General features: G+C 46.7%; 1 protein-coding gene across 1 annotated transcript in view; it reads left to right on the top strand.

Moving 5' to 3' along the window:
- The first annotated feature begins 3,245 nt into the window (after positions 1-3,245).
- LOC147893134 (glutathione-disulfide reductase) overlaps positions 3,246-25,341 on the top strand; it is a 147,235-nt gene continuing 125,139 nt past the window's right edge. The window contains exon 1 of the mRNA XM_087387095.1: positions 3,246-3,514. Coding sequence (XP_087243221.1) covers positions 3,371-3,514 — 144 coding nt within the window. The 5' untranslated portion in view covers positions 3,246-3,370. The remainder of the gene's footprint in view (positions 3,515-25,341) is intronic.

Genomic DNA, 25,341 nt, shown 5'->3' with positions numbered 1-25,341 from the left:
AAGTGCTATAGCTTTTAAACAATCCAACCCCTATGGAAAGTAGGCATGTTGTGAACTAGAGCGAAGCTCTCCAATGTTGTAACAAATAAGGAGAAACACTTTTACACATTGTGGCAAACAAAAGTCATGCCTTTTATTTGAGGATTGCTTTTACACAAGGAGAAGTGCTTTGAAACAATATGGCAAATAAAAGTCATGCCTTTCAATTTGAGAATTAATATATTGGGAATTGAATGCGTGATGCTCACATCAAGGACGATCTTAAGAAAAATTATGGACCGTTGAATTTATGGTCTTGATAATAGAAGTGGGCAAGAGAAATTTAATGGAAAACATTTTTATCCAAAACTTCCCATTGTGAGCCTTTTTTAGGCCTAGTCTAGCTAATGTTTCTAAAAGGCCTTGAATGTAGAAATTTTATAAATCTTTTGACAAATAGCATTGTATTGAGCCTCACATACACCCAAAAAAAATCATGCCTTTCTATTTGAGAATTAATATATTGGGTATGTGTGACGCACATGTCAAGGATGATCATAAGCAAATGCAACCCAAAACAAGAAACAACTAATACATGGGAGTCAAAACTTTTAAGGCAATTCCACAAAAGCATAGGGCACTCTATGTACGAATATGGTAGTAAGTGGGCAAGGGGCTTGCACACCTTCCAAATAATGAAATTGACATACTAGCTACTTCAGAAAAGGTTATTCTACTTTTAAAAAAGATGAAAGAGACATGTGGGTTATAGTGCTCAATTGGGCTACTCCTTAATTTTACATGTGAGATTACAAAGTGCACCTAGCCACATAAAGAGTTATATGCATCCCAACAAATGAAACAAATAAGAGTATCAAGGGGTCACACTATGAACATGTAATGTATAGTATTTTGTTAACAAAGGGGGATTTTTAAAATGAGGGGCTTACATGTAGTTTACATACATGAGGGACTTTCAAGAATATTATCATTGTAATAATTAATCTATTTGAGTACACAGAACATAGCTTTAATTCAACCTTTGAACATGTATCATCAACATGAACAAGAATGCACAAGTGCCCATGTGCATTACCCTCTAGTAGAGTAGTAAAGCACGCACCTTTGGATGCAAAAGAGAAAGCCAATGATATTTTAAAGATCTCGATAAATGGCAATGTGAAACACACAACTTAGTTCTTGTTTAAAAAATTGCACGAAAATTCACAGAGTTTCAATCCTCCACAATTGCAGTAGGCAGTCTAATTAATGCATACAAACAGGTCCCCCCATTTGAAAATGAAAAGAATTAAATTTGTTGGTTAATTAGTGGAAAAGGGAGGAGGTGGGGGAGGGGAGGAGGACATCCCTCTATTTATGAGGGGAGTGTCCCCTACCCTCTTATTTATGAGGGTACAATTTTACTCTTGCTTCTTTTCGAAAATCTTTATATAGCCTAGTAGTAAGATCTCATGAGTCAGTTAATGGATGCCTTGAGTTCAAGTCCCCCCTTGGCATGAAATTGAAGCTATCCCTTTGGCCTTAACTTAGTTGGGAACTCCATCTTTACACATAATTTCTTGAGGTTAAAGGCCTTTAGAATAGATAGATGGGAAGTATAGATGAGCGAACTAATGGAGGAATTAGGTGAGAGCCATTAGGATATGATTTTAAACAATTATATCAAACAAGCTTATAATTTTAAACAATCATGTCAAAAAAATTTTAATTTAAAATATGGGGATATTATAAGTACACAATTGCTATTAACTCCCCCCCCCCCTTCGCCCCTCTCCCCGGCCTTGCTCCGAGCCTCCTTTCTCCCCCCAACATAGGAGGGTGGGCCAATGATAAGGTGTGCTTGTTTGCTTTCAATCAATATTTTTTCCTTTTATTGTATGTCACATTTAAAACAAATAGATAGATTATTTATACATCCTTGCTAAGGTTTGGGTCATCTATATTTTAAAACAAGTAAGGACATTGGGAAAATGAGCTGTTAGACAACACAAAGAAACAAGGACTCCATGTAGAGCACAAGATACTCATGGTATGAATCTAATGGTTCTTCTCTCTCTCTCTCTCTCTCTCTCTCTCTCTCCCCCCCCCCCCCCCCCCCTTTCCCTCCATCACCCTATCCCTCCCTCTCTCTTTCCATGTGTTAGAAGTGTGGCGGCCATAGTTACTCCCCATGGCAAGCCGCATTTACTCCACCCTCACATACATACTCTCTCTCTCTCTCTCTCTCTCTCTCTCTCTCTCTCTCTCTCGGGTCAATCCCTCCCTCCCTCCCTCCCTTCCCCCCCTCTCTCTCTAGCTTTAGATCTTTCACTCTCTTAAATTTGAATGAAACAACATATAAAATATGGTTGTAGTAATGTTATTACTCTGAGCTAGTCCACCATGAAAATTGAGAAATTAGAAGATATTTCTGCTTAGTCACCTTTCTTTATTTCTTGTTTTCTTTCACTTGTGTTTTTTTGACGTATTTTAGTAAGCACTGGGTTTGCCCAAGAGACTCCGCAGGTCTTTAAAAACCCAGTATAGCTACTTATGCTTGGGCACTGATGACGACATAAGTGTTGCTTTGCTTGCTAAGTATGCCTTCCTTTTGTTTTTAATAAAAGTTTTTGTTTACCTCTTTTTTCTTCTCTTTCATTTTCCCTTTTATTTTCTATGTAGATTACATCTCCTACTAAGAATGATTCTCTCTCTCCTTAGCCACTTATAAAAATACACAAAAGCGTTAATGATCAATTAAATGTAATATGTTCCCATTGAATAGGTGTTCTCATACATTGAGTACATGTAAGGTTCTATCCCATGTATTTATCTCAAGGCACCAGCAGGGAGGGTTGGCGGCCAGGCTTGGTGGAAGAAGGGTGGGGAAGGCAAAGTTCATGCTCTGGAAAACGCTTCACCAGTGGCTCCCAGTCCGCTCCAAGCTGGTGAAGCGCATGCATGCCAATCAAGGCAGCTTATTTAGCCTCACTCTTGGGCAAAACACGTTGTGATCCTTGATGGTGGTGATGTTCCTAATACATGAATTGTGGACATGAATGGTGGAGACTTGTTTCTGCCTTGCTTAATTCGCCTAAGTAACAAGGATGAGAAAATCATTTGTGGTCTACTCTCTCTAGGGGAAACTCGCCCACGTGTAAGAAGTTGATCTCAATGCGCGGTTAAGGTGGCGACACGTGGAGGAGAGCTATTGGCAAACTTGCAATGAATGAATGCAACACAAATTGCTCTCGTGCGCGCTCCTATGTTTTCATCGTGGGCTTTTCTACTTCCACTTCCATCGCCATAGCTCTCTCTCTACCCTAGCAAACCTTCTATCCCTCCGTCGGCGCTGCTCTCTCTCTCTCTCGATCGCTCACAAACACACACCATGTCTCGTAAGATGCTCGTCGATTCGCCCAATGTTGTCCCTGACGGTCCCTCCCCAGACCAATTCGACTACGACCTCTTCACCATCGGCGCTGGCAGTGGCGGCGTCCGTGCCTCTCGCATGTCTGCGAGCTTCGGTGCCAAGGTACTCTTACAGTATGAGCGTCTGTCTGCTGCCGAGTGTGTGTGTGAGAGAGAGAGAGAGAGAGAGAGAGAGAGAGAGAGAGAGAGATTTGTCGGTTGAGTACCACGGAGTCCTGATGGCTGGTGAACGAATAAGCCCTTGAACCTCATGGTCAAAAGTGATGCATCTATGGCTACTATCCCCTGGGCCTAAAAAAAAGAAGAAGAGAGAAGACAATGGAGGTCCAGGCTCATAAATCGCACCGTATCATTTTAATTTTCTTGTTTTAAAGTCAAGAAGGGCGGGAATACCCAACTGTATTTATCACTCTAGCATGCTGGAATCGATTGCTGCGGGAACCTCCCTGCTTGTGCGAGTTTCGTTTCTTGGGCGTAGTGTAGCTAAACAGGTGATAATTCAGCTTGGAAAACAGTTATCACATACTTAGCCATTGCAGCAGCAACCGTTTAGATCTTCCTAAGCTCCTTAGCATTTCAAACGCACACGTCACACATCGATAAACGAAATACAACACGTTGAATAGAATGTTTTGCAAGCATCACGTGTATGAGCAACATACCAAAAATGCTTCATGAAGGCATAGCGTGCAGATTAATGCTTATGCCCTTGTGTGTGAGAGAGAGAGAAGAAGAAGAAGAATGTATTACCGTCCTCTGGGGGCCGAGAAACCGACCCATGGGACCCATGAAAATCACAATACAAGTGTCTCCCTTCTTTTATGGAAGGGGTAGGAAAACAACTATTCTGAAATACATTGAGTAATACAACATTCCCGATATTGAAGAATCTTGGCAATAAAATTGCCCAGAGTGGCTATATGGGTATGTGAAAGCAAGCTTGCGAGGGTGTCGTGTTCCTTTGTAATGTTGTTAAAGTCCCTCCTTATGCATGCATATCGTGGGCATGTAAGGAGGACATGTGCCTCTGTCTCTACTTGTTCTTGGTCACATAACTTGCAAAATCTTTGTTCCCTTGAGACATCTCCCCAAGCACCTTTCTCTACCTCCAAAGTGTGTGATCGGGTGCGGATGAGTGCAATACTTCTTCTTGCATTTGCAGGTATGGGTATAGTTATGTACTTTTGTGCATTATCTTCCTCCTTGGAGTAGGTGTCCCAATAGATGGGATTGATATGTGTACAATAGTACTCATACTTAGCCCTTTTCTCAGCTGATTGCCATTTTTGTTGCAATATTCCCAACAAAGCTTTATGAAATGCCTTCTCATCCATTTCCCCGGATGACATCTCAAGGTAGGATGTTACTCTCCATCTTTGGAACCATCTTTGAATGTCTTGCCACCAACCAGATGATAACATCTTGCTTTTGTTTGTCTTTTGAGGCCTTTTACTTGCTTCCCATGCTTTCATTGGTAATCTCTGTCACCCCATGTTCTTGACCTTCTTCACATATTTGAAAACCCTTCGTAGTGCTCTCAGTTCAATGGGCCTTGTACCAGTCTCAATAAGCATGATTGAGTACGGTGTAGTAATTTTGACTCCTAGATGCCGTCTTAGAAATGATTTCTGTATTTTTTCAATATCATTCCATTTTGATGCTGAGATGCTTCCTCCCCATACTTCTACTGCATATAGCACTGTTTGCACCACATATGCATCAAATAGAATCCGTTTGATGCTCCATCTCTTAGTGTCACTATTTCTGCAGTCATTTTCAAAATGATAATACTTTCCCCACCCAGCATCTATCCTTCTATGGACACAATCATTCCATCTATGATTTGCTGGCACATCTATTCCCAAGTATTTGAATGTGTTTACCCTCTCAATTTCCTGCTCATTGAACATAATACTTGGGGTGTTTGCAGGCTGCTTTGTTTTTACTATCATCATTTTAGTTTTGGTGGCATTTACCATGAGTCCACTCTCTGCACAGAGCTTGTGTAGAATGGGCATCATCCTCTGCATACTTTCTGCTGTGTATGAGAAAAAGACAACATCATCTGCATATAACAACAGTAGTACGGTGTATGCACATATTTCAGGGCCCTCTAGCTGCTGCTCTTGCATCATTTCTTTGACCAACTCCTCCAATCTGTCAATACATAGTCCAAATAATGTTGGTGACAAAGGGCAACCCTGTTTAACCCCCATATTACTGTGGAATGTATTTGACAATCCGTTTCTGCCTTTGAGTTGGCAAGTTACCCTCTCATACAATCTGAAAACTGCTGTTTTTAAGTGGTTTGGCACTCTTAATTGGTCCATTCTTTCCCCCAACTTGTTTCTAGGCACTGTGTCAAATGCCTTCTTGAAATCTATGAAGCAACAGTAGAGAGGCTTTCCTTGCAACCGGCTCTCTTCCATTAGAACCCGTAGTGTGACCAAGTGATCCACAGTGCTATGGTTTCTTCGAAAACCAGCTTGTCCGATGGCCCTCTTACCATTTAGTTCTGCCCATATACTAAGTTCTGTCTCAATGATTGTGCCAAAGAGCTTGGCCATGGTGGATCCCACCATGATGGTTCTATAATTGGAAAGCTGGTTACGATCTCCACCTTTATATATTGGTTTTATCCAATTTTCTTGCCACTCTGGGGGGAAGCCATTGGCAATTGCATCATTAAGCAAAGAGACTAGGCATATTCGTGTGTAGTCCCCTGTCCATTTTAGTAGCTCAGCCTTTATATGCAATGTATCATCTGCTTTTCCATTGGCCATTTTCTTCAAGCCCTCGTTCACATCGTCCAAAGAGAAAATATGTGGGCTATTGTAGTGAGCTATGTCTGTGAATATAGGTAAGGCATGTGGATGGGTGTAAAGTTGCTTGGCATATTGGAGCATTTCCTCATCTGTGAAGTCTCCCATGATTTCTTTTGATCTCCCTTTAGTTTGTCTCCATGTTCCTCTCGGGTTCTTAGCAAAATCAATGGCATCTTGCCACTCTTTGTCTAACTGATATTTCCTCTTTTTTCTCCGAGTAAGTGCATGGAAGTGCTTTTCAGCCTCTTTACGTTGCAAGTCATTTGGCATCTGTTTAATTTTCAGCCTGACTTTTATGCATTCACCATCAAACCATTTGTTTTGTGGTAAACCCTTTGTGCTTACTCTCTTGATCTTTTTCTGTCCCATGACTGTATGTGCAGCTGAGAGTAAAGCCTGTTTCATTTCACTCCAGTTCAGCCTGCAAACATTCTTAATAAGAGCATCAGTGGTGTCAGCATACTCCTCCCTCTTGTCTATGTCCATCCGAAAAGACCAATTCTTTGCTGCCTGGGCTGTAGTTTCTGCCGAATGAGGTATGTGCATTTTGAGATAAAGGGGGGTATGATCTGATTCTGGATATTTTGGGCCAATTATATAATCATGTACCAAATGTACTGCATCTAGTGAAATTAAGGCGTAGTCTATCACACTTGACCCTCCACTAGCTGGGAAACATGTTGGAACTTTTGTATGTGGAAAGAGGCCTGATCCATTCAGCACTATCATATTAAGCCCATTCACCAGGCTTGTCAATGCCTCTCCATGTGCATTTACTTCCTTGTCCTCCGAGTATCTCTGCCACTTGGGGTCTATCTCAATTTCTTTATCTTTGTCATATTCATGTCCTGTAAGTGACTGAAACTGGGTGTCCCCAATGCGTGCATTCATGTCTCCTAGAATCAATACTCTCCCCTTGGAATTAAATTCCACCAAATCTGAGCATAAGTCTCCGTATGGATCTGATGCATCTCTATCATATCGTTGATAGTATGTTGACCCCGAGTGCGGTATGTAGCATCCAACTATGAAAATTGGTAGGGGCTCTGCTTTCACCATGATCCAGATGAATCGTTTGTAAGGGTCATCTTTGCATATGCTAATACTATCTTGTAAGTGTTCTTTGTATAAGCATGCAACTCCTCCTTGCCCTCTTGTACCAGTGTGTGTTTGGCATATCGAATGTATTATGTATCCATTGATTGGAGGTAGTCTATGCGTATCCCTCTCCCATGTCTCTGCAAGAAAGACTACATCTGCATCCTCAAGCACATCATTAAGCCCTGCTCCCTTCTGCCAGGGGAAACCTCTGCAGTTCCAAAACATTACTTTGAGTTCTTTCTGGGTCCCATGAGCCGCGTGTCCCTAGAGGGTGGTGTCCTCTTTTGCCTCTTGTCTCTTCTTGCGTGCTTCGTAGGACTGGCGTCTTTCTGCTTGTTGCTTGGGCGTTCTATCTTCAGTGATAAAGTAAGATGTTCCTCTTAAGTAGATCCTGCTGCTGTCTAGTATAATTGTTCTTTTCCTTGCATCCATCAATGTGCATACAATTGCACGGTGGTAGTCTTTCTCTTCCTTTTTCTTGCCAACCCTATGTGCTTGAATGGGCAGAAGTCCTCTTTTGGATCTTTTCTTGTCTCTTTCTCTTGCATACGCTTCTCTTTTTACTTCTGCATTTCCATCTCCTCTTCATAATCTGCAAATAGTCTTCTCTTGGTAGTACACGATCTTCTGAATCAGAACTTAAATCTCATCTTCAAGTTTTGGTTCCTCTCGATGTTGAATATTCAAAATGCAGAAGTACCACTGCAGTGCCTCTTCAATATCTCTTCATACTTAGAACTCTCTTATGAATACCAAGCTGCTGAAATCTCTTCATAATAACTTGCTCAATAAGCTGAAACATGTTCTCAACATACTGGTGAGTATTCAAAAGATGTGGTCTCACCTAAATGTGTTATTGAACTAGGTAGACCTTGGCCATAGTTGATTTTGCGATGGAGAACTACTTAGTCTATAGAAACTATAGATCTTCAATCTCTTTTTCCAACTCTTCTATTTCAGCCTTATTCATCCTATCAGCGCTCTACACGGAGGATAAAAATATTTATTCTCTGTCCATACTCTACAACGAATATGCCTACTCTCTATTTAGTTCACACATCCATACACCAGTGTTGGCTGAATGGATTCCTGCAAAATCTCCTCAACCACTTGCCAATCTCATCTTGCCCCTCCCTCCCCCACAAACCATCATGAGTACTCCTCCCATGCATCCAACACCAGCACCGCACATCATGAGACCTCCCAACACTCCTATCGGCTTACTTGACGAAGCTCTCAACATCATGTTGTTGTGACCGGCTATTCTACTTGACAGACTCATGGACTTTGCCACCACAGGACAGGTAGAGGAGGAACCCATGCCAATTCTCGATGATGATCTTCCCCCGACCCCTTCCTCATCCCCGCCAGAAGATGTCGTAGACTGGAGGCCCGACCTTCAGTCATTCCAAGAGCTACCTGACAGTGCTCTAATGCATCAATTGAAGGCTCATCTCGAAGGCTTCCGCCTTCATTTGTACAAGATAATGGAAGTTTGCTCCCTTGCCAACACAAGTTCTTCCACTTGGTTAGCTTCATAAATTGGGTAAGCAGGATGTCCACTCGGAAGAACAAGATCTCCAGGCCTCCATCTATCAACATGTGTGCATAGAGAGACAACCTCTAATGTCCACCTTCATGTGTGGTTGCTGATGGTTGATTCTAAGTTGATCCATAGGAAGAGTTGCAGGCCTTAGATTTATGAAGGTTGGTTAAGTGGTATGCCTCCAGGCTGAATAGGCCTTCTATCCATAGAAAGAGGAACTCAAGCGAATTGCCTTAGTTCTCTATGTTCACCCCTTCATGTGCTCGGTGGCATCTATCTCCGTCAGAAGCATGCCTTTCTTGAATTTTGTTGGTTCTTTGACCATTTGCAGTATAACTGGTTTTCCTTGATCATGCCTTTCTTGACAATGTCCTTCCAGAGGAACATCCACGTATTGAAGAAACCTTTCATTATCGTAATCCTCATGCTCATGTGGAGGATCAATAGAGGAAATGGCTAACCGTTCTAGGTCCAAACTCTATATAGAAGAGTGCTCAAACTCTACTTGCCATGATGGACCCTTGCGTGTTGGTCTGGTATCATCCTTGGATCTCATAGTAGGCTAGGCAGAGATAGAAAATGCTCCTCGGTCTCAACCACACCATAGTTATTAGGGAACGGCGTTTCGTCTTCTTGGAACGTGGGAACGCCAAGGAACGTGGCCGGAACGGCCAGGGAGTGGCCGGAACGTCCACGGAATGGCCGAAACGTCTAGGGTTTGGCGGTCCCAGTTTAGGGTTGAAGAAACCTTTCATTATCGTAATCCTCATGCTCATGTGGAGGATCAATAGAGGAAATGGCTAACCGTTCTAGGTCCAAACTCTATATAGAAGAGTGCTCAAACTCTACTTGCCATGATGGACCCTTGCGTGTTGGTCTGGTATCATCCTTGGATCTCATAGTAGGCTAGGCAGACATAGAAAATGCTCCTCGGTCTCAACCACACCATAGTTACTAGGGAACGGCGTTTCGTCTTCCTGGAATGTGGGAACGCCAAGGAACGTGGCCGGAACGGCCAGGGAATGGCCGGAACGTCTAGGGTTTGGCGGTCCCAGTTTAGGGTTGCGTAGGAGCATATATAGCCGCCGATGGGGGGTTTTCCCACTCTCTACCCTCCCTCTCACTCCCTTCTACTCCCTCGCCTTCCACTCAGCCCCCTCCACTCCCACTCCCACTCCCACTCCCTTCTACTCTCTCTCCTTCCACTCCCTTCCACTCAGCCCCCTCTCCTTCCACTCCCTTCAACTCAGCCCCTCTCCTTCTACTCCCTTGAACCTTCTCCACTCAGCCCCCTCCCCTTTCACTCCCTTCTCCACCTTTTCCACTCAGCCACTCAGCCCCCTATCCTTCCACTCAGCCCCCTCTCCTTCCACTCAGCCTCCTCTCCTTCTACTCCCTTCTCCACTCAGCCCCCTCCCCTTCCACTCCCTTCTCCACCCCTTTCCACTCAGCCACTCAGCCCCCTCTCCTTCCTCCCCTTCTACTCCTTTCCATGTGATTTGATGACGTGTCATATGACGTGGCATTCCCGTTCCCGTTCCTACGCTCCCCCTTCCCGAAATGTTCCTGTTCCGACCCCCCCCGTTCCCGAAACGTTCCCGTTTCTTGGTAACTATGAACCACGCCCAATGTGCATAACATACAGATCCGCTGCTCTCATGGTATAGGTGCTGCTCTCCCCGCCTCAGTTCTCAACTGATGAGATGAAACCCGCATTTGTCCAATGGCGATCCTTAGTGGATGCGAGACTCCTCTGTCCTTAAGATATTAGGGTGATGAAACCCTCCTTCGATACTCTCAAGAAGTGGTCGCATTAAAACTGGGTTTTGGTGGGGAGCTTCTGATCCCCATCCCAACTGGAGTTGGAGGAGATCTAACCGTATGATACTGTTAATCTCATCTCGTGGGATCAACTCAGGAGGTGCGTTCATACTGTACTAAAAGGGGGGAAGCCTGTCCATCTGAATGCCGTGCCTGGCAAACCATGTTGATACACATGCATACCATGTAATTGCTATTCTCTTTGCGAGTCGGTTGGATAACTCCAGGGCTAGCCTCGGTAGTCTCCATCGAGGTAAGTCCCAAACCCAATGGATGAATGTCACTGTCTGGAAGATGACATCAATCTATAGAGGTGTCATGGTAAACTCTACCTGTACTATCTCATGTGGGAATGAGGGCTTACTTTGAATCATCCTGGATCCCATAGTCACCTGTAGCCACTCAAATCTCCTCCACTATGGCTTCGGGAGATCACTCCCCCAGAAGGGTGCTGCATACATGGCCATCGGCTGCACTAACGTGTTGAAAAGCCAGCCCTTCGTCGGTGAATCCTGAAAGTGTGCCTGGAAGCATTGTCTCTCTAGTTGGGCCAAAGAACTCCATCCACGTGTGAGTCGTGCATGGGCTGCGTGGGCCATTGTGAAATCGGTCCTGTGAAGATTGCTCCTAAGTATGTGTAGGACTGCACTATCTCAACTGGTTCAACACGGAACACGGTAGGTGAAATTGAGTCGACGGAGTACGGCGCGTGAGTTGTTGAAGGCCATAACCTTGGTCTTCCCAAGGTTCACTGTCGTGTGTGTGTGTGCGCGCGGAGTATCTCTAGGGCCTTCAGATGTCTTTGCAGCCCCTCCGCTGAAGACGATATAAGAACTATGTCATCAGCATATAGCAATATCTGTATCATGAGGTTGGCTAGTAAGGATCCCTTGCCCCCTAGGCAATGTATGAAAATTGTGATCTCATCAATGGAAAGTCCGAAGAGAGTCGGTGAAAGGGGCCAACGTTGCTTTACCTAGATCGTGCTCTCGATAGTCTGGTAAACCACTGGAGCACGAACTCTGCCTCTGGCTGACAAATCAACGTCTCGGGAATCTGCATCTCCTGTAGTCTCTTGATCATGCGTGATCGCAGGACAATGTTGAGGGCCTTCCAAAAGTCTACATAGCAGGCATGGACTTTTTGGTGTCTAGACCTCGCCTCCTCAATGATAGCCCCTTAGAGTGAAGATGTGATCTAGAGTAGAATGCTGCCTCCGGAATCCCGCTTGGCCTAGTGCTTGTTGCCCCGAGCCTTTGTATGACTGCTGAGAGAGAGAGAGAGAGAGAGAGAGAGAGAGAGAGAGAAAGAAGAAAGAAAATTTATTAAAGTCTTCGGGAGACCATGAAGGTGTATGAGACTAAAGATAACTAGTACAATGAGCATAATGGTGGCGGTCTCAAAACGGTCCGGCCAACCGTTTCTTCAAAAAAGTTATGAAGGACGGTGTGTCTAGTCCTGGTGTAAAAAATGTGTATCTATCTCTAGATGATACAAAAAAATGGAGCAGAAGGGGGGAGATACAAATATATATATATATGCCTGTGGTGATCGTCAGAGGCCAATCATAGAGGGCCCGTCAAATGGGAGGTCGAAAAAACCCTGCGATGGATGATTGGCCTCTGACGTCACGCTGCCTAGTCAAGCTCGATCGTCATGGGCGGCGGGAGGCCCTATGTTGAAGAACGAGAGCGACGGTGACTCCGGTAGGGCGTGCTGAGAGCATAGAAGGGATGTCATGGACCCGGATGTGTGAGTCTGTCCGTTGGCGTAGCTATCGTGGCTCTGGCTCTCGTTCACGTCCGCGTCGTCGGCTAGACTTAGGAGAGGTATCCTGTGATTGGAAGAAATCAGTGATGGGTATTTGAGTGTCCTCACGCTGTGTGGGCTGCGCATGCTGTCGTGCTCGGAGGGATGCATCTCGGTGGCGGGTTATCTCATGTAAGAAAGCGGCTAGGCACCGCTGGTCCGGGAACTGCAGCATGCGTGTGAGGGGGTCGAATCCGTCGCGGAATAGGCAGTGGTACCGGCCTCGGATGGCATAATAGATAGGACATCTGAAAGCAAAGTGCTCCTCCGACTCGATCTCCTGCAGGTCGCAAAGTGGGCAGATGCGGTCCTCTCGTGGGATACCCTTTGCGCGTCCACTCTCGATCCGTAATCGGTGTGACGAAACCCTAAACTGGCCGAGTGAAATCCGGAGCGCATGCGGTAGATGAATCTGTGTATAGCTCGGGGGTGTGATGAAACCCTCCTGTGAGATCTGGAGGCAGTGTCGATGATAGCAATTGAGTCTATTAACGTCCTCGGGGGGCCAAAAATGACCCATGGGACGCATCTCAATACAATGTAAAATAGTCTCCTCAAGGAGAGGGGTCAGGAGTCTGAGTTCCTGACGCCAGGTAAAAAGACGAGTGACAAAAGATCCCAATGCTGTCGGAGAGGCAGTAGAGAGAACTGATGTCAGCTGAGCAGAGTCTTCCAGTATCTGCTGGTAGTCCTCCTTGATACATATGTGCATATCGGGGGCACTATAGAGCCACATGTGCCTCCGTCTCAACTGTTTGCATGTCACAAAGGTTACAGACTCTAGCATGTTTGGGCTGATGCATCCTAGCTCCCTTCTCAATTGCATATGTATGGGATCTGGTACGAAACCTGGCTATGTTTTTGTGATATAGAAGGGGGATAGGTGTGCTAATATAAGGCTGAGCATGAGTCTCTATGGACATGTATGTAGACCAACATGTGGGATTTATGTTGTCTTGATAATATTCCAGCTTTACCCTCTTTTCACTTGTCAGCCAGTGAGTTCAAAGTGAGTGAGAGAGAGAGAGAGAGAGAGAGAGAGAGAGAGAGAGAGTTTATTAAAGTCCTCGGAAGACTGATGGGTCTATGAGATTGTGAAAAACCTGGTACAAACGAGCTGTGGTGGTGGACCTACTAAACGAGCATCCACACCAATGCAAAATGCAAAAAATGCAGGATGTCAGTACTAAATCCTAAGTATAGCATAGTCATGTCATGTCGGTAGTCTACAAACGAGCTGTGGTGGTGGAGCTATTAAACGAGCATCCACACCAATGCAAAATGCAAAAAATGCAGAATGGCAGTACTAAGTCCTAAGTACAACATAGTCATGTTGATGGTCGACTATCTATCAATCTCAGCATCATCATCAACATCATCATCATATCAGCAGGACATCAGGGTCGATGAGGCAATGGAGGCATGAAGTTGGCAAGAGTGCTGTTGGCCACTCCAAGGTGTAGTCGTGGCACGTCTCCTAGTCGTAGCTCTGCATCTAACCAGGGCTACTGTGACTCCCGTTAGTCGGACTCCAACTCTAAACAAGGAGGGGATGTCCCCAAGTGTGATCTCTGTGTCGACCCTTTGTCTGAGTTGTCGGGTTACAGGCTCCGGGTCACAGTCATGTCGAGGCCTCGTCTCGTGGGGGTCCATGTGATCTGGCTGAAAGAACTCCATGATAGAGCTCTGAGAGGGATCAACTGAGGAAGAAGTCTGCTCCTGTCTCCGTGCTCGGAGTATCCTCTCGCAGTGTCTAAGTACCTCATGAATGAAACTTGCTAAACTCATAGTAAACATGACACCCGAAGATGAAATGCTCCTTTGTCTCAACCTCTTGCATGTCACACAGTGTGCATATGCGCCTCTCCTTGGGTAGTCACTGTACTCTGCCACTCTCGATACAAATTCTATATGAAGAGACCCGGAACTGCCCCAAGAGAGATCCTTAGCGAGTGGGGTAGGTGAATCTGCATGTATCCTGGTGGGTCAATGAAGCCCTCCGCTGTGATATGTAAGAAGTGATCTCTGTAGAAGCTAAGCTTCAGTGGGAGTTCACTCGGTCCCAACCAGGTCCGAAATGTGTGTAGCTGTAATAGATCCTCACGGATAACCTGGTTGACCTCGTGTGATAGGAGGGGAGAAAACAGAGCATCCATGCTGTACTAGAAGGGAGGTAGTCTATCCATGTGGAGCCTCAGTCGCTCAAACCATCTCTCTGTGCATGCATACCAACACCTCTGGTCCCCTCTTGCTGCAAGTGCCATACAAGAGGACAGAGCTATCCTTGGTAGCATGCTACGCCCAGAGGTGTTATCCCCATATTGCTTGACTCGGTACAAATACGTGATGACCTGAAATGCAGCATCTAGCTGTAAAGGCGGTGACCCAAACGCAGCCTGAATGATCTGGTGAGGAACGGATGGCTTACCACGAATCATCCGTGATAACATGAGAACCTGTAGCCGCTCCACATGGGCCCACTCTGTATCCGACAAGTCTGGCCCCCTATTAGAAATGACCCAACAGAGGGTACACGCAGCGAAGACTTATAGTAATGCCCAGGAGCTCACATAGTGTGCGGTGTGGGTGTGGAATCACAAACTTCTTTACTTATGTGCATTCAATAGGTGTGCAGACTCATCAATAGACAATGAACCAGCCAGATATGGAAGACTTATATTTCCGTCCAAAACTATGGACACAATGCAAAAGAGATAGATCCAGAGTCCCACCAATGGTGTGGTCCTCTGATCTAACCACAAGGTCCTTCTCCTATCTGCCGGCTATCTCTAGACTCGAGTCCGCGTGCTCCTTGTCGACCTTATGTAGACTTCCCGTCCAGTGTGTTCTTCTCCACCTTACTGCTTGTGAATCAGCCTAGGTGGGCAGCCCCTGCCAAGCTTTGTCTGCAGCACACAGGTCCCTGTTCCACTGCTCCAACCTGCTTGTGAATGGCTGCTCTAGAAGATGATGATCTCAGCATCTTGCTGCCCTAGAAGACAGCCAAGGTCCAGCCTCTTCCTGGCTAAGTCTGCAGCACTTGTTGCACTCTCTCACCTCCTGTAGATAGGCCCAGAGAGTAGGCTGCAGCACTTGTTGCACTCTCTCACCTCCTGTAGATAGGCCCTGAGAGTAGTCTCCCTGCTGCTCCTTTCTGCCCTGGAACTGCTGGCTATGCTGGATATTGAGATGAGGCAAGTGCCTCTCTTTTTATAGGCCTAGGGCCTTGCTGAAAAAACCGACCAGTCTGACCTGACTGGGCCGACTGGACAGACCAGGTTGGCTGGCCCAACCGATCTGGTTGGCTCAGCCCAACCAGCCCTATATAAGGGCCCTAGCCAGGCCCTTTTGGGCTGCTGCTAGGCTCCCCTTTTCTGCTGCTGGAGACCCTGCTGCAGGCTGTATACCTGCCCATAGACCCCCACTATCCTGCGCCTTGCTGCAGCCCTTTGCCGGTGCCTTGTCCTGGCCGTACCTCTTCCGTACACTGCCCTGCAGCAGCCCGTACAGATCCGTACAGCTTTGTACCCTGCTCCTTACTCATGCTGATGTCAGCGCGCCTTTCATAGGGTCCTGCTGCAGTCCATTGAGTGCCTCATGCCAGGCCTGATCCAAGACACTGTGTCCCCGCCATCTTCCTGCACATGAGCTGCTCCTGATGCAGCCTTTCATCCTTGGGATACCCCACCAACCATGAATGCTCCAGATCTGTCCTAGATCCACACATCTAGGTAATCTCTCTTTGGGTGAATCCTGCCCTAGGTCTCCCTCCCCCACGCTCTCCTCATTTAGGGACTTACAGATGGGGAGGTGGCCTTTCCAACACCCCCAACATCGTTTGACATACATTCCCACTGGGCGAACCAAGGAGTCAAAAAGCAACCCCTTGGTACGTGGATCCTGAAAGTGCGAGTGGAAGCACTGCCCCTCTAGTCTGGCCAATGAAGCATACTTTCTGCTCAAGCGTGCCTGCATCGCGGGTCTCATAGTGAAGATGGGTCCGGAAAAGATAACCCCAAGATAAGTGTATGATGAAACTATCTCAACAGGTGACCCATCAAATGTGAACTGCTCTTGGAGCACGATGGCTTGAGATGTATTGAAGATCATGACCTTGGTTTTACCCAGGTTGACCTTCAAATCATGAGACTCACAAAAGGACTGTAGTGCATCAAGGTGTCTTTGGAGCCCCTCTGCTGAGGAAGACAAGAGAGCCACGTCATCTGCATAGAGTAATATTCGGATCAGTGTGCCCGCAAGAGAGCAACCTACCCCCCTGTGTCTGCATCATCGTCTCAAGCTAGTCAATTTAGAGGCCAAACAAGGTAGGCGAGAAAGTGTCAAATGCACGCCTGCACTTGGGTGAAAAGTGACACACTGGCTACATCGACAAGTGTGTTATAGTTCCCTAATAGGAGAGTTTGTTCTTATGCTGTGACCCCTTTGTGAGGCCTCGTCCAGGGACAGTCAGGCACAAGCTACGCAAGTCAGTCTCTCAGCCTTAGGTCAAGTCAGAAGATCAGTCCTTGTTCACTAGTACCCATTGGAGAATTGTAGGGTAGTGTTTCCGTCTTAGGTTTAGGGATAGGTTTAGGTCCAGCCTAGGATAGGAGCCCTTTTGGGCCCCCTCAGGGCTGGAACAAGTGAAGAGAATGGCAGGGGAAGGGCTGCCTCTATAGGCTACCTTGCACCCCTCCCTAGGCTGCCATTTATGAGGCCTAGGGCTGCCTTTATGGGGCCTAGGGCTGGAATTTATGGGGCCTAGGGCTGGCATTTATGGGGCCAAGGGACCAGCCAAGCAGCCCCAAAAGCCCTATAAATAGCGGGCCTCCAGGCCCTCTTTTCTCATTCAGTTCTCCTGGCACTTCAGCCTCCTACGGCGGCTCCTCAGCCCCTCTGAACAGCCTGACACTCACCCCCAGTGGCCCTCTGATCAGCCTCAGCCTTTGGCATCAGTTCAGCCCTCTGGGAAGGTGTTCACGCAGCGCATCAGACGGGGAGTCGGGACGGCGAACGGAGTAAGGTTTGGGGTCTGTTTCAGCAGCTCTTTTTAGTTGTCTCTCACAGTTTTACACAGCTCATTCTCAGCTCTTTATTTCAGTCATCTCTCATCGCTCTTATAGGATCTATCACTCCTAGCTTTTACTCTCTCACTCACGGAGTAACCCTGTGTTCCGGTGGACAGCACAAGCCTATCCCTTGCCTTGTAGAAGCGTCCTACATAGTTAGTGTGGACAGCATCAAGGTCTCGGTATTGGTCAACGTTGCCTCTCAAGTCTTTGGGTCTACTACACGTGTGCACAGTGAGCTCTTCAGAAGCGCGTTTACGTGCTCTCTCGAAGAGTGTTCTTTGCAATTCTCAGTTCTCCAAGTATAAAGCAAATTCTCCCCTGATTGGGGGAGGGGGCCCTTAGTGGGTATAGGGACCCCATCGGTTGTTGACTCTACTCTCTCTACCCTCATCTCCTTTCTCTCTCTATGGTAAACAATGCTAATTCCTTGCTAATTCCTCGCTAAAGGTTTAAAGGTCTTGCTATGAATTACACGATCAGATTACTGTTGCAGGTTACATTGGTTTCAGAGCTTCGGTTTGTATCCAGCTTGACTAATGCGAGTGTATGTTGCGATGTGCCCTACAGTTATTACGTGATAACCACCTATATCTCAACGCAAAGAAATGTGGATTCGGATTGCTAGAAATTCAGTATTTGGGCTACATCATTAGTGCTCGAGGGATTCGATTGGACCCTGAGAAGATCCAAGCTATCACAAGTTGGGCTGTCCCCACGACGGCCCAAGAGATCCGATCCTTTGTGAGTTTGTGTCAAGCATACAGCTCGCACATGGAGGGTTTCTCAACATACACAGTCCCTCTTACAGATTTACTCAAGAGAGTAAAGATGCACTTACAAAAAGTTCAAGTCACAGGCAAAGCTTTGCAGGCCTTTCATGACTTGCAACGGTTGGCCATGATAGCACCAATTATGAAGATCGCCTCTTGGGATGATCCATTTCTGGTAACCACAGACGCTAGCAATGTCACCATAGGGGCAGTTTTACAGCAAGACAATAGGCCCGTGGCATATTACAACAAAAAACTTAATGATGCTGAAAAGAACTATTCAGTGTATGATAGAGAGCTACTCGGTGTCATTCAGGCATTAAAACATTGGAAGCCTTTCCTATACGGATGGACTTTCACGGTGAAGACAGATCACCAAGCCCTTAAGTGGCTTCAGACAATGCCTAGTGCGCAATGGAGCGATCGACAGCAATGGTGGAGCCAGATATTCCTGGCAAAAACAACCCCATTGCCGACGCTCTCTATCGGAAAGGTTCCATCCAGACCATTGAGCAGGCCACTGTGCTCGAAATCAAAGGAAAGGATCTTGATAGCATGAAAGCACAGTACACGGAGTCAGTAGAGTTTGGCACACAGTTACAGTTAGCCATGACGCTTCCTCCAGGTCATTACTCATTAGAGGACAGTTGGCTTTTCTATAAGATAAGATTATGTGTACAAAGACAAACGACAGTTGCTTCTTCATGATGCCCATGACGCCCTTACCGGTGGTCACAGAGGTATCAACGGGACTTTGGAGAAGTTAGAGCGCTATTTCTATTGGCCAAAGATGCGGAAGGATGTATACGGCTATGTTCAGAATTATCACATATGCCAAAAGGTCAAGGCTTGCCACAAGAAAACGGTAGGTTGACTTATGTCCTTGCCAATCCCCGACGGTCCTTTTCAAGATATAGGTATGGATTTTGTGGGGCCACTTCTAGCATCCGCAAGTACGCGTAATACTCAATGTCTGACTATTGTTTGTTGCTTTAGTAAATATTGTATGCTTATTCCCTGCAAACAAACGGCCAGTGCTGAAGATGTAGCTCGCTTGTTTATCAAGTATTGGTATCCCATTGGAGGGTTGCCAAAGACCATCACATCCGACAGGGACTCCAAGTTTACGTCTAACTTTTGGCGAGTCTTGTTTGATAATTTTGGTACTAAGCTGCAGATGTCCAGCGCTTTCCATCTGCAATCGAACGATGAGACGAAAAAGTATAATGGTATGGCATTTGATATTTTGAAATCATATTGTCATGATGCTTTGGGAAAGTGGGAGCAGTTTCTTCCACTTGTGGCGATACCCTAAGTTGTCCTTAAGGTGGAGAAGAACACACTGGACGGTTATATGTATCAAAGACAAACGACAGTTGCTTCTTCATGATGCCCATGACGTCCTTACCGGTGGTCACAGAGGTATCAATGGGACTTTGGAGAAGTTAGAGCGCTATTTCTATTGGCCAAAGATGCGGAAGGACGTATACGGCTATGTCCATAATTGTCAAATATGCCAAAAGGTCAAGGCTTCCCACAAGAAAGCGGCAGGCTTACTTATGCCATTGCCCATCCCCGATGGTCCTTTCCAGGACATAGGTATGGATTTCGTGGGACCACTTCTAGCATCCGCAGGTACGCGTAATACTCAATGTCTTACTATTGTTTGTCGCTTTAGTAAATATTGTATGCTCATTCCCTGCAAACAAACGGCCAGCACTGAAGATGTCGCTCGTTTGTTTATCAAGTATTGGTATCCCATTGGAGGGTTGCCAAAGACCATAACATCCGACAGGGACTCCAAGTTTACATCTAACTTTTGGCGAGCCTTGTTTAATAATTTTGGTACTAAGCTGCAGATGTCCAGCGCTTTCCATCCGCAATCGAACGGCGAGACAGAAAAGTATAATGGTATGGCATTTGATATTTTGAAATCATATTGTCATGATGCTTTGGGAAAGTGGGAGCAGTTTCTTCCACTTGTGGCGATACCCTAAGTTGTCCTTAAGGAGCTTTGGACCATTCCCTATTATTCAAAAGATCAACGATGTCTCAATGAAATACGCCTTCTAGATAGTTGGACTATGCACAATGTGTTTCATGTAGCTTGGTTGAAGTTATATTTTGAACCTCCTCTTTCAGAGATTTTCGATGAGCAACAACCTGAAGTTCTCGATGAAGCCGAAGTTTTGCAGCCAGAATAGATCCTTCTTCACAAATTCAAGCATGGGTCAGGACGTAGGATCCGGGAGTTTTACACCAAGTTTCGTGATCGAGGTACCCATGAAGTTGTGTGGTTGGACGAAGATTTTTTCTAGGAGTTTCCCCAAATATTGGCAGACTACTTGGAAGCAATGAACGTACACCAAGTTAAGGAGGGAATGTCACATGCACCCCTGCACTTGGGTACAAAGTGACACACTGGCTACATCGACAAGTGCGTAATAGTTCTCTAATAGGAGATTTTGTCGTATGCTGACCCCTTTGTGAGCCCTTATCCAGGAGTCAGGCACAAGCTACGTATGCCAGTCTCTCAGCCTTAGGTCAAGTCAGAAGATCAGTCCTTGTTCACTAGTACCCACTGGAGAACTGTAGGGTAGTGTTTCCGTCTTAGGTTTAGGGATAGGATTAGGGGGTAGTGTTTCCGTCTTAGGTTTAGGGATAGGATTAGGTCCAGCCTAGGATAGGAGCCCTTTTGGGCCCCCTCAGGGCTGGAACAAGTGAAGAGAATGCTAGGGGAAAGGGCTGCCTTTATAGGCTACCTTGCATCCCTCCCTAGGCTGCCATTTATGAGGCCTAGAGCTGGAATTTATGGGGCCTAGGGCTGCCTTTATGGGGCCAAGGGACCAGCCAACCAGCCCGAAGAGCCCTATAAATAGGGGGCCTCCAGGCCCTCTTTCCTCATTCAGTTGTCCCAGCACTTCAGCCTCCTACAGCTCCTCCTCAGCCCCTCTGAACAGCCTGACACTCATCCCTAGTGGCCCTTTGACCAGCCTCAGCCTTTGGCATCAGTTCAGCCCTCTGGGAAGGTGTTCACACAGCGCATCAGACAGGGAGTCGGGACAGCGAACGGAGTAAGGTTTGGGGTCCGTTTCAGCAGCTCTTTTCAGTTATCTCTCACAGTTTTACACAGCTCATTCTCAGCTCTTTATTTCAGTCATCTCTCAGCTCTCTTATAGGATCTATCACTCCTAGCTTTCACTCTCTCACTCATGCAGTAACCTTGCATTCTGGTGGACAGCACAAGCCTCTCCCTTGCCTTGCAGAAGCATCCTACATAGTCAGTGTGGACAGCATCAAGGTCTCGGTATTGGTCAGCGTTGCCTCTCAGGTCTTTGGGTTTGCTATACGTGTGCACAGTGAACTCTTCAGAAGTGCGTTTCCATGCTCTCTCAAAGAGTGTTATGTTAGAAAATATCCAACAGAGGGTACATGCAGCGGAAGAGTTATAGTAATGCCCAGGAGCTCACACAGTGTGCGGTGTGGGTGTGGAATCACAGACTTCTTTACTTATGTGCATACAATAGGTGTGCAGACTCATCAATAGACAATGAACCAACTAGATAGAGAAACCACCAAAATATATATTTTCGTCCACAACTATGGACACAATACAAAAGAGACAGATCCAGAGTCCCACCAATGATGTGGTCCTCTGATCTTACCACAAGGTCCTTCTCCTATCTGCTGGCTATCTCTAGACTCGAGCCCGCATGCTCCACCTCGAGCTTCTGTAGACTTTCCGTCCAGATCCCTTCCACCTTGCTGTCTTTGCACCAGCCTAGGTTGGCAGCTCTCCCAGCTCTCAGTCTGCAGCTCCTTGTCACCTTCTTCACCTCCTGATATATAGGCCCAAGAGAGGGTTGCTTGGCTGCTCCACTCTGCTGGTTCCTGCTGCTGCAAGTGATGAATGAATGAGGCCCAATGGCCTCTTTATATAGGCCCCAAGGGGGCTGGCAAAAATACTGACCAGCCTGCAGCAGACTGGCCGACCAGTCTGTGGCTGGTCCAGCCCTATAAGGGCTCACAACCCGGGGCTTTTATGGCCCAAACTTCCAGGGCCTTTGGCCCTCCATTCAAGGCAGGGATCCAGCCTATATAAGGCCTGCCTTCTGCCCACTGACAGCCATATTTGCTGCTCCACATCTGCGCCTGCACATCCTGCCATACCTGCGCCTCTGCTAGGCCCTCTCCCAGTTCCGTACAGAGCTGTACACCCTGTAGATGTCAGCGCCATGTGATTGCTGTTTATTCCGGGTTCCTTGTGCTGGCTACTGCTTCCCATTTTGCTGCTGCAGATCCATCCTAGCTCCAGGTACCCTCCATCTCTTTGATTCTTGCCCACATGGCATCCAATCAGATGCCCACGTGACAGACACTCAAACCCTAGGTTCACCCCCCCCATGCTCTCGTCATATGGGGGCTTATAGATGGGGAGGGGACCTTTCCAACACCCCCTCTCACTGACACATCTCGGCCCAATGCCAACACGTTGATGACGATGCTCCAGTAACTCCCTGGTTGTAGTCCTTTGGAACTTTCGTCGTCGAAATCTTTTCCTGGCTTTTCATCTAGTGGCTCCTGCTCCACCAGGTCTAGTTCCGCTTCCGCACACCATCCTAGTACACAGGTCCATCTTTGGTAGCACCTCCTGGTACCACCTCCTTCAGTCACATTCCCGCCTCTGAACTCGAGCAATCCAGCTGACACGATCTTCCAGTCGTCCCCCTCATAATGAGTGAATAACCTAGACTCTTCCAGGCACCATGCTCTGAGGGTCTGTTTCAACCTGTCCTTCCTTTGGCAAGGTTTGCAACCAATGAATATTTCCAGATAACCTGGACCATGAACTCTTGGTGAGTTCTCAAGCAGGTACTCTTCTGGCTTCAGCACTCTTTGTCCATCACCTTCTAGCAATATGCATCCAAGATCGGAAGAAGCACCAATACTTCCCCTTCTGCCTTCGAAGAAGGCCAATTCCTTCCAATCTCTTATCAATTGAGACAAATGAAGAGCAGAGTCTCTCCACAGCATGCTATAAAGGCTCAAATGCAGAATATCAAATACATACCAGACTGTTGTACTGCCTGAATGTTTGCTTTGAAAGCAAACTCTCATTGAGGCCCCTACCAAGCACTTGTGTAATCCTGTACTGTCCCCTTCTGAACTCCAGCATCCATCTGACCATGAGACCCCAGGGCCTTCCATGGAATCCACCCTCACACCTGGAAGGTACCAAGCGCTCCATGCTGTCCTTCACCTTCACAAAGGCATTTGACTCCTCGTCGACCCACATCTCTATGTCAGACATCCTCACAGTGATTTCTGGATCAACATATCTGACCTCGGTAACACTCGATGATGTCACCAGGAACAACTCCTTGATTACCACATTTGCTTTGGCCTCTTCCTCTGAATCTGAGTCAGACCCCTTTTTGTTTTTCTGATCCGCCTTTTTCTTTTTGCGGTCCTTTGCAAAATGTCCTGGCGTATCACAGTAGTAACACTTCTTCTTATGCTTCCTCTTCGAAGTCCCCTCGTCGTCTTTCTTGGACTTGCCACTGTTAGGCTTGCCCTTTCCTTTGCAGGGGAATCGCCTTGTCGTCTTTGTCCTCGTTGTAGAGCTTCTCCCGAGCTTCCTCCTGTAGTAGTAATGGACCTAACTCCTCAAATGTCAGAGGTTTGGTCCTCTGTCCTGCTGTCATAGCCGTAACAAAGCTCTTGAAACTCCGAGGCAGTCTCCTTAGTACCATCAAGGCCAAATGGCATGAGTCTATCTTCTGACCAACTACTGCCAGCTGATCCCTCACCACCTTGACCTTCGTCAAATGGCTATGTACCATATCTCCTTCTTCCATATCAAGATTGTAGAGTTGATGCTGAAGAAGCACAATCCGGGAGGAGGTGTTGTCCGTCTCGTATAAATCCTTCAGGGTGGCCCACGCCTCTACCGATGTCTCGGCCAGCTGGATATGTGGAAGAACGGAGTCCGCCGTAGTCCCTATGATTATTGCCAGGGCATGGGCATCTCTGTCTTCCCAAGCTTCAAGCTCCTCTCTGTCTACTACCATGAGTATCTCCCCTTTCCTGTCCATCATGTCCTCCGGCTTCAACTCCACTCCTGTGGTCAGCTTCCACAACTTCCGAGCCATTAAATGACTCCGGATCTTCACTTTCCAGATCGGGTAATTAGTCCCGTCCAGGTTCCCAGACTCTCCAAAGTTAGGGATAGTGAAAGAGAGAAAACTGGGGGAGGAGGAAGGGAAAGCAGGGGCTGAAGAGGCTGTAGAGGTTGACATCTCAACTGTTTATACCACACAACAAAGTCAACCAAACTTAATTGCAGTAGACCAGAATTCTGAACACACCTGACTGAACCTGAGTCACCCTCCTCCTCGCAAGGGCACAATCCTCCAGTCGTGGAAGTCGATTCCCAAGAGCTTCTGAATCAGGGTCGTCCTTCAGCAAGGTCCCTGCCTTCAGGCTCCCACACCTGTGAGCCTCCTACTTGGGCTCTGATACCATGTTAGAAATGACCAAACAGAGGGTACACGCAGCGGAAGACTTATAGTAATGCCCAGGAGCTCACACAGTGTGCGGTGTGGGTGTGGAATCACAGACTTCTTTACTTATGTGCATACAATAGGTGTGCAGACTCATCAATAGACAATGAACCAACCAGATAGAGAAACCACCAAAATATATATTTCCGTCCACAACTATGGACACAATACAAAAGAGACAGATCTAGAGTCCCACCAATGATGTGGTCCTCTGATCTTACCACAAGGTCCTTCTCCTATCTGCTGGCTATCTCTAGACTCGAGCCCGCATGCTCCACCTCGAGCTTCTGTAGACTTTCCGTCCAGATCCCTTCCACCTTGCTGTCTTTGCACCAGCCTAGGTGGGCAGCTCTCCCAGCTCTCAGTCTGCAGCTCCTTGTCACCTTCTTCACCTCCTGATATATAGGCCCAAGAGAGGGTTGC

Source organism: Dipteris shenzhenensis, chromosome 16, assembly GCF_047967505.1.
Source record: "Dipteris shenzhenensis isolate YYH24624 ecotype China chromosome 16, Dip_SZ_1.0, whole genome shotgun sequence".
Classification (NCBI taxonomy): Eukaryota; Viridiplantae; Streptophyta; class Polypodiopsida; order Gleicheniales; family Dipteridaceae; genus Dipteris; species Dipteris shenzhenensis.
This window is presented reverse-complemented; position numbering and strand designations above follow the sequence as displayed.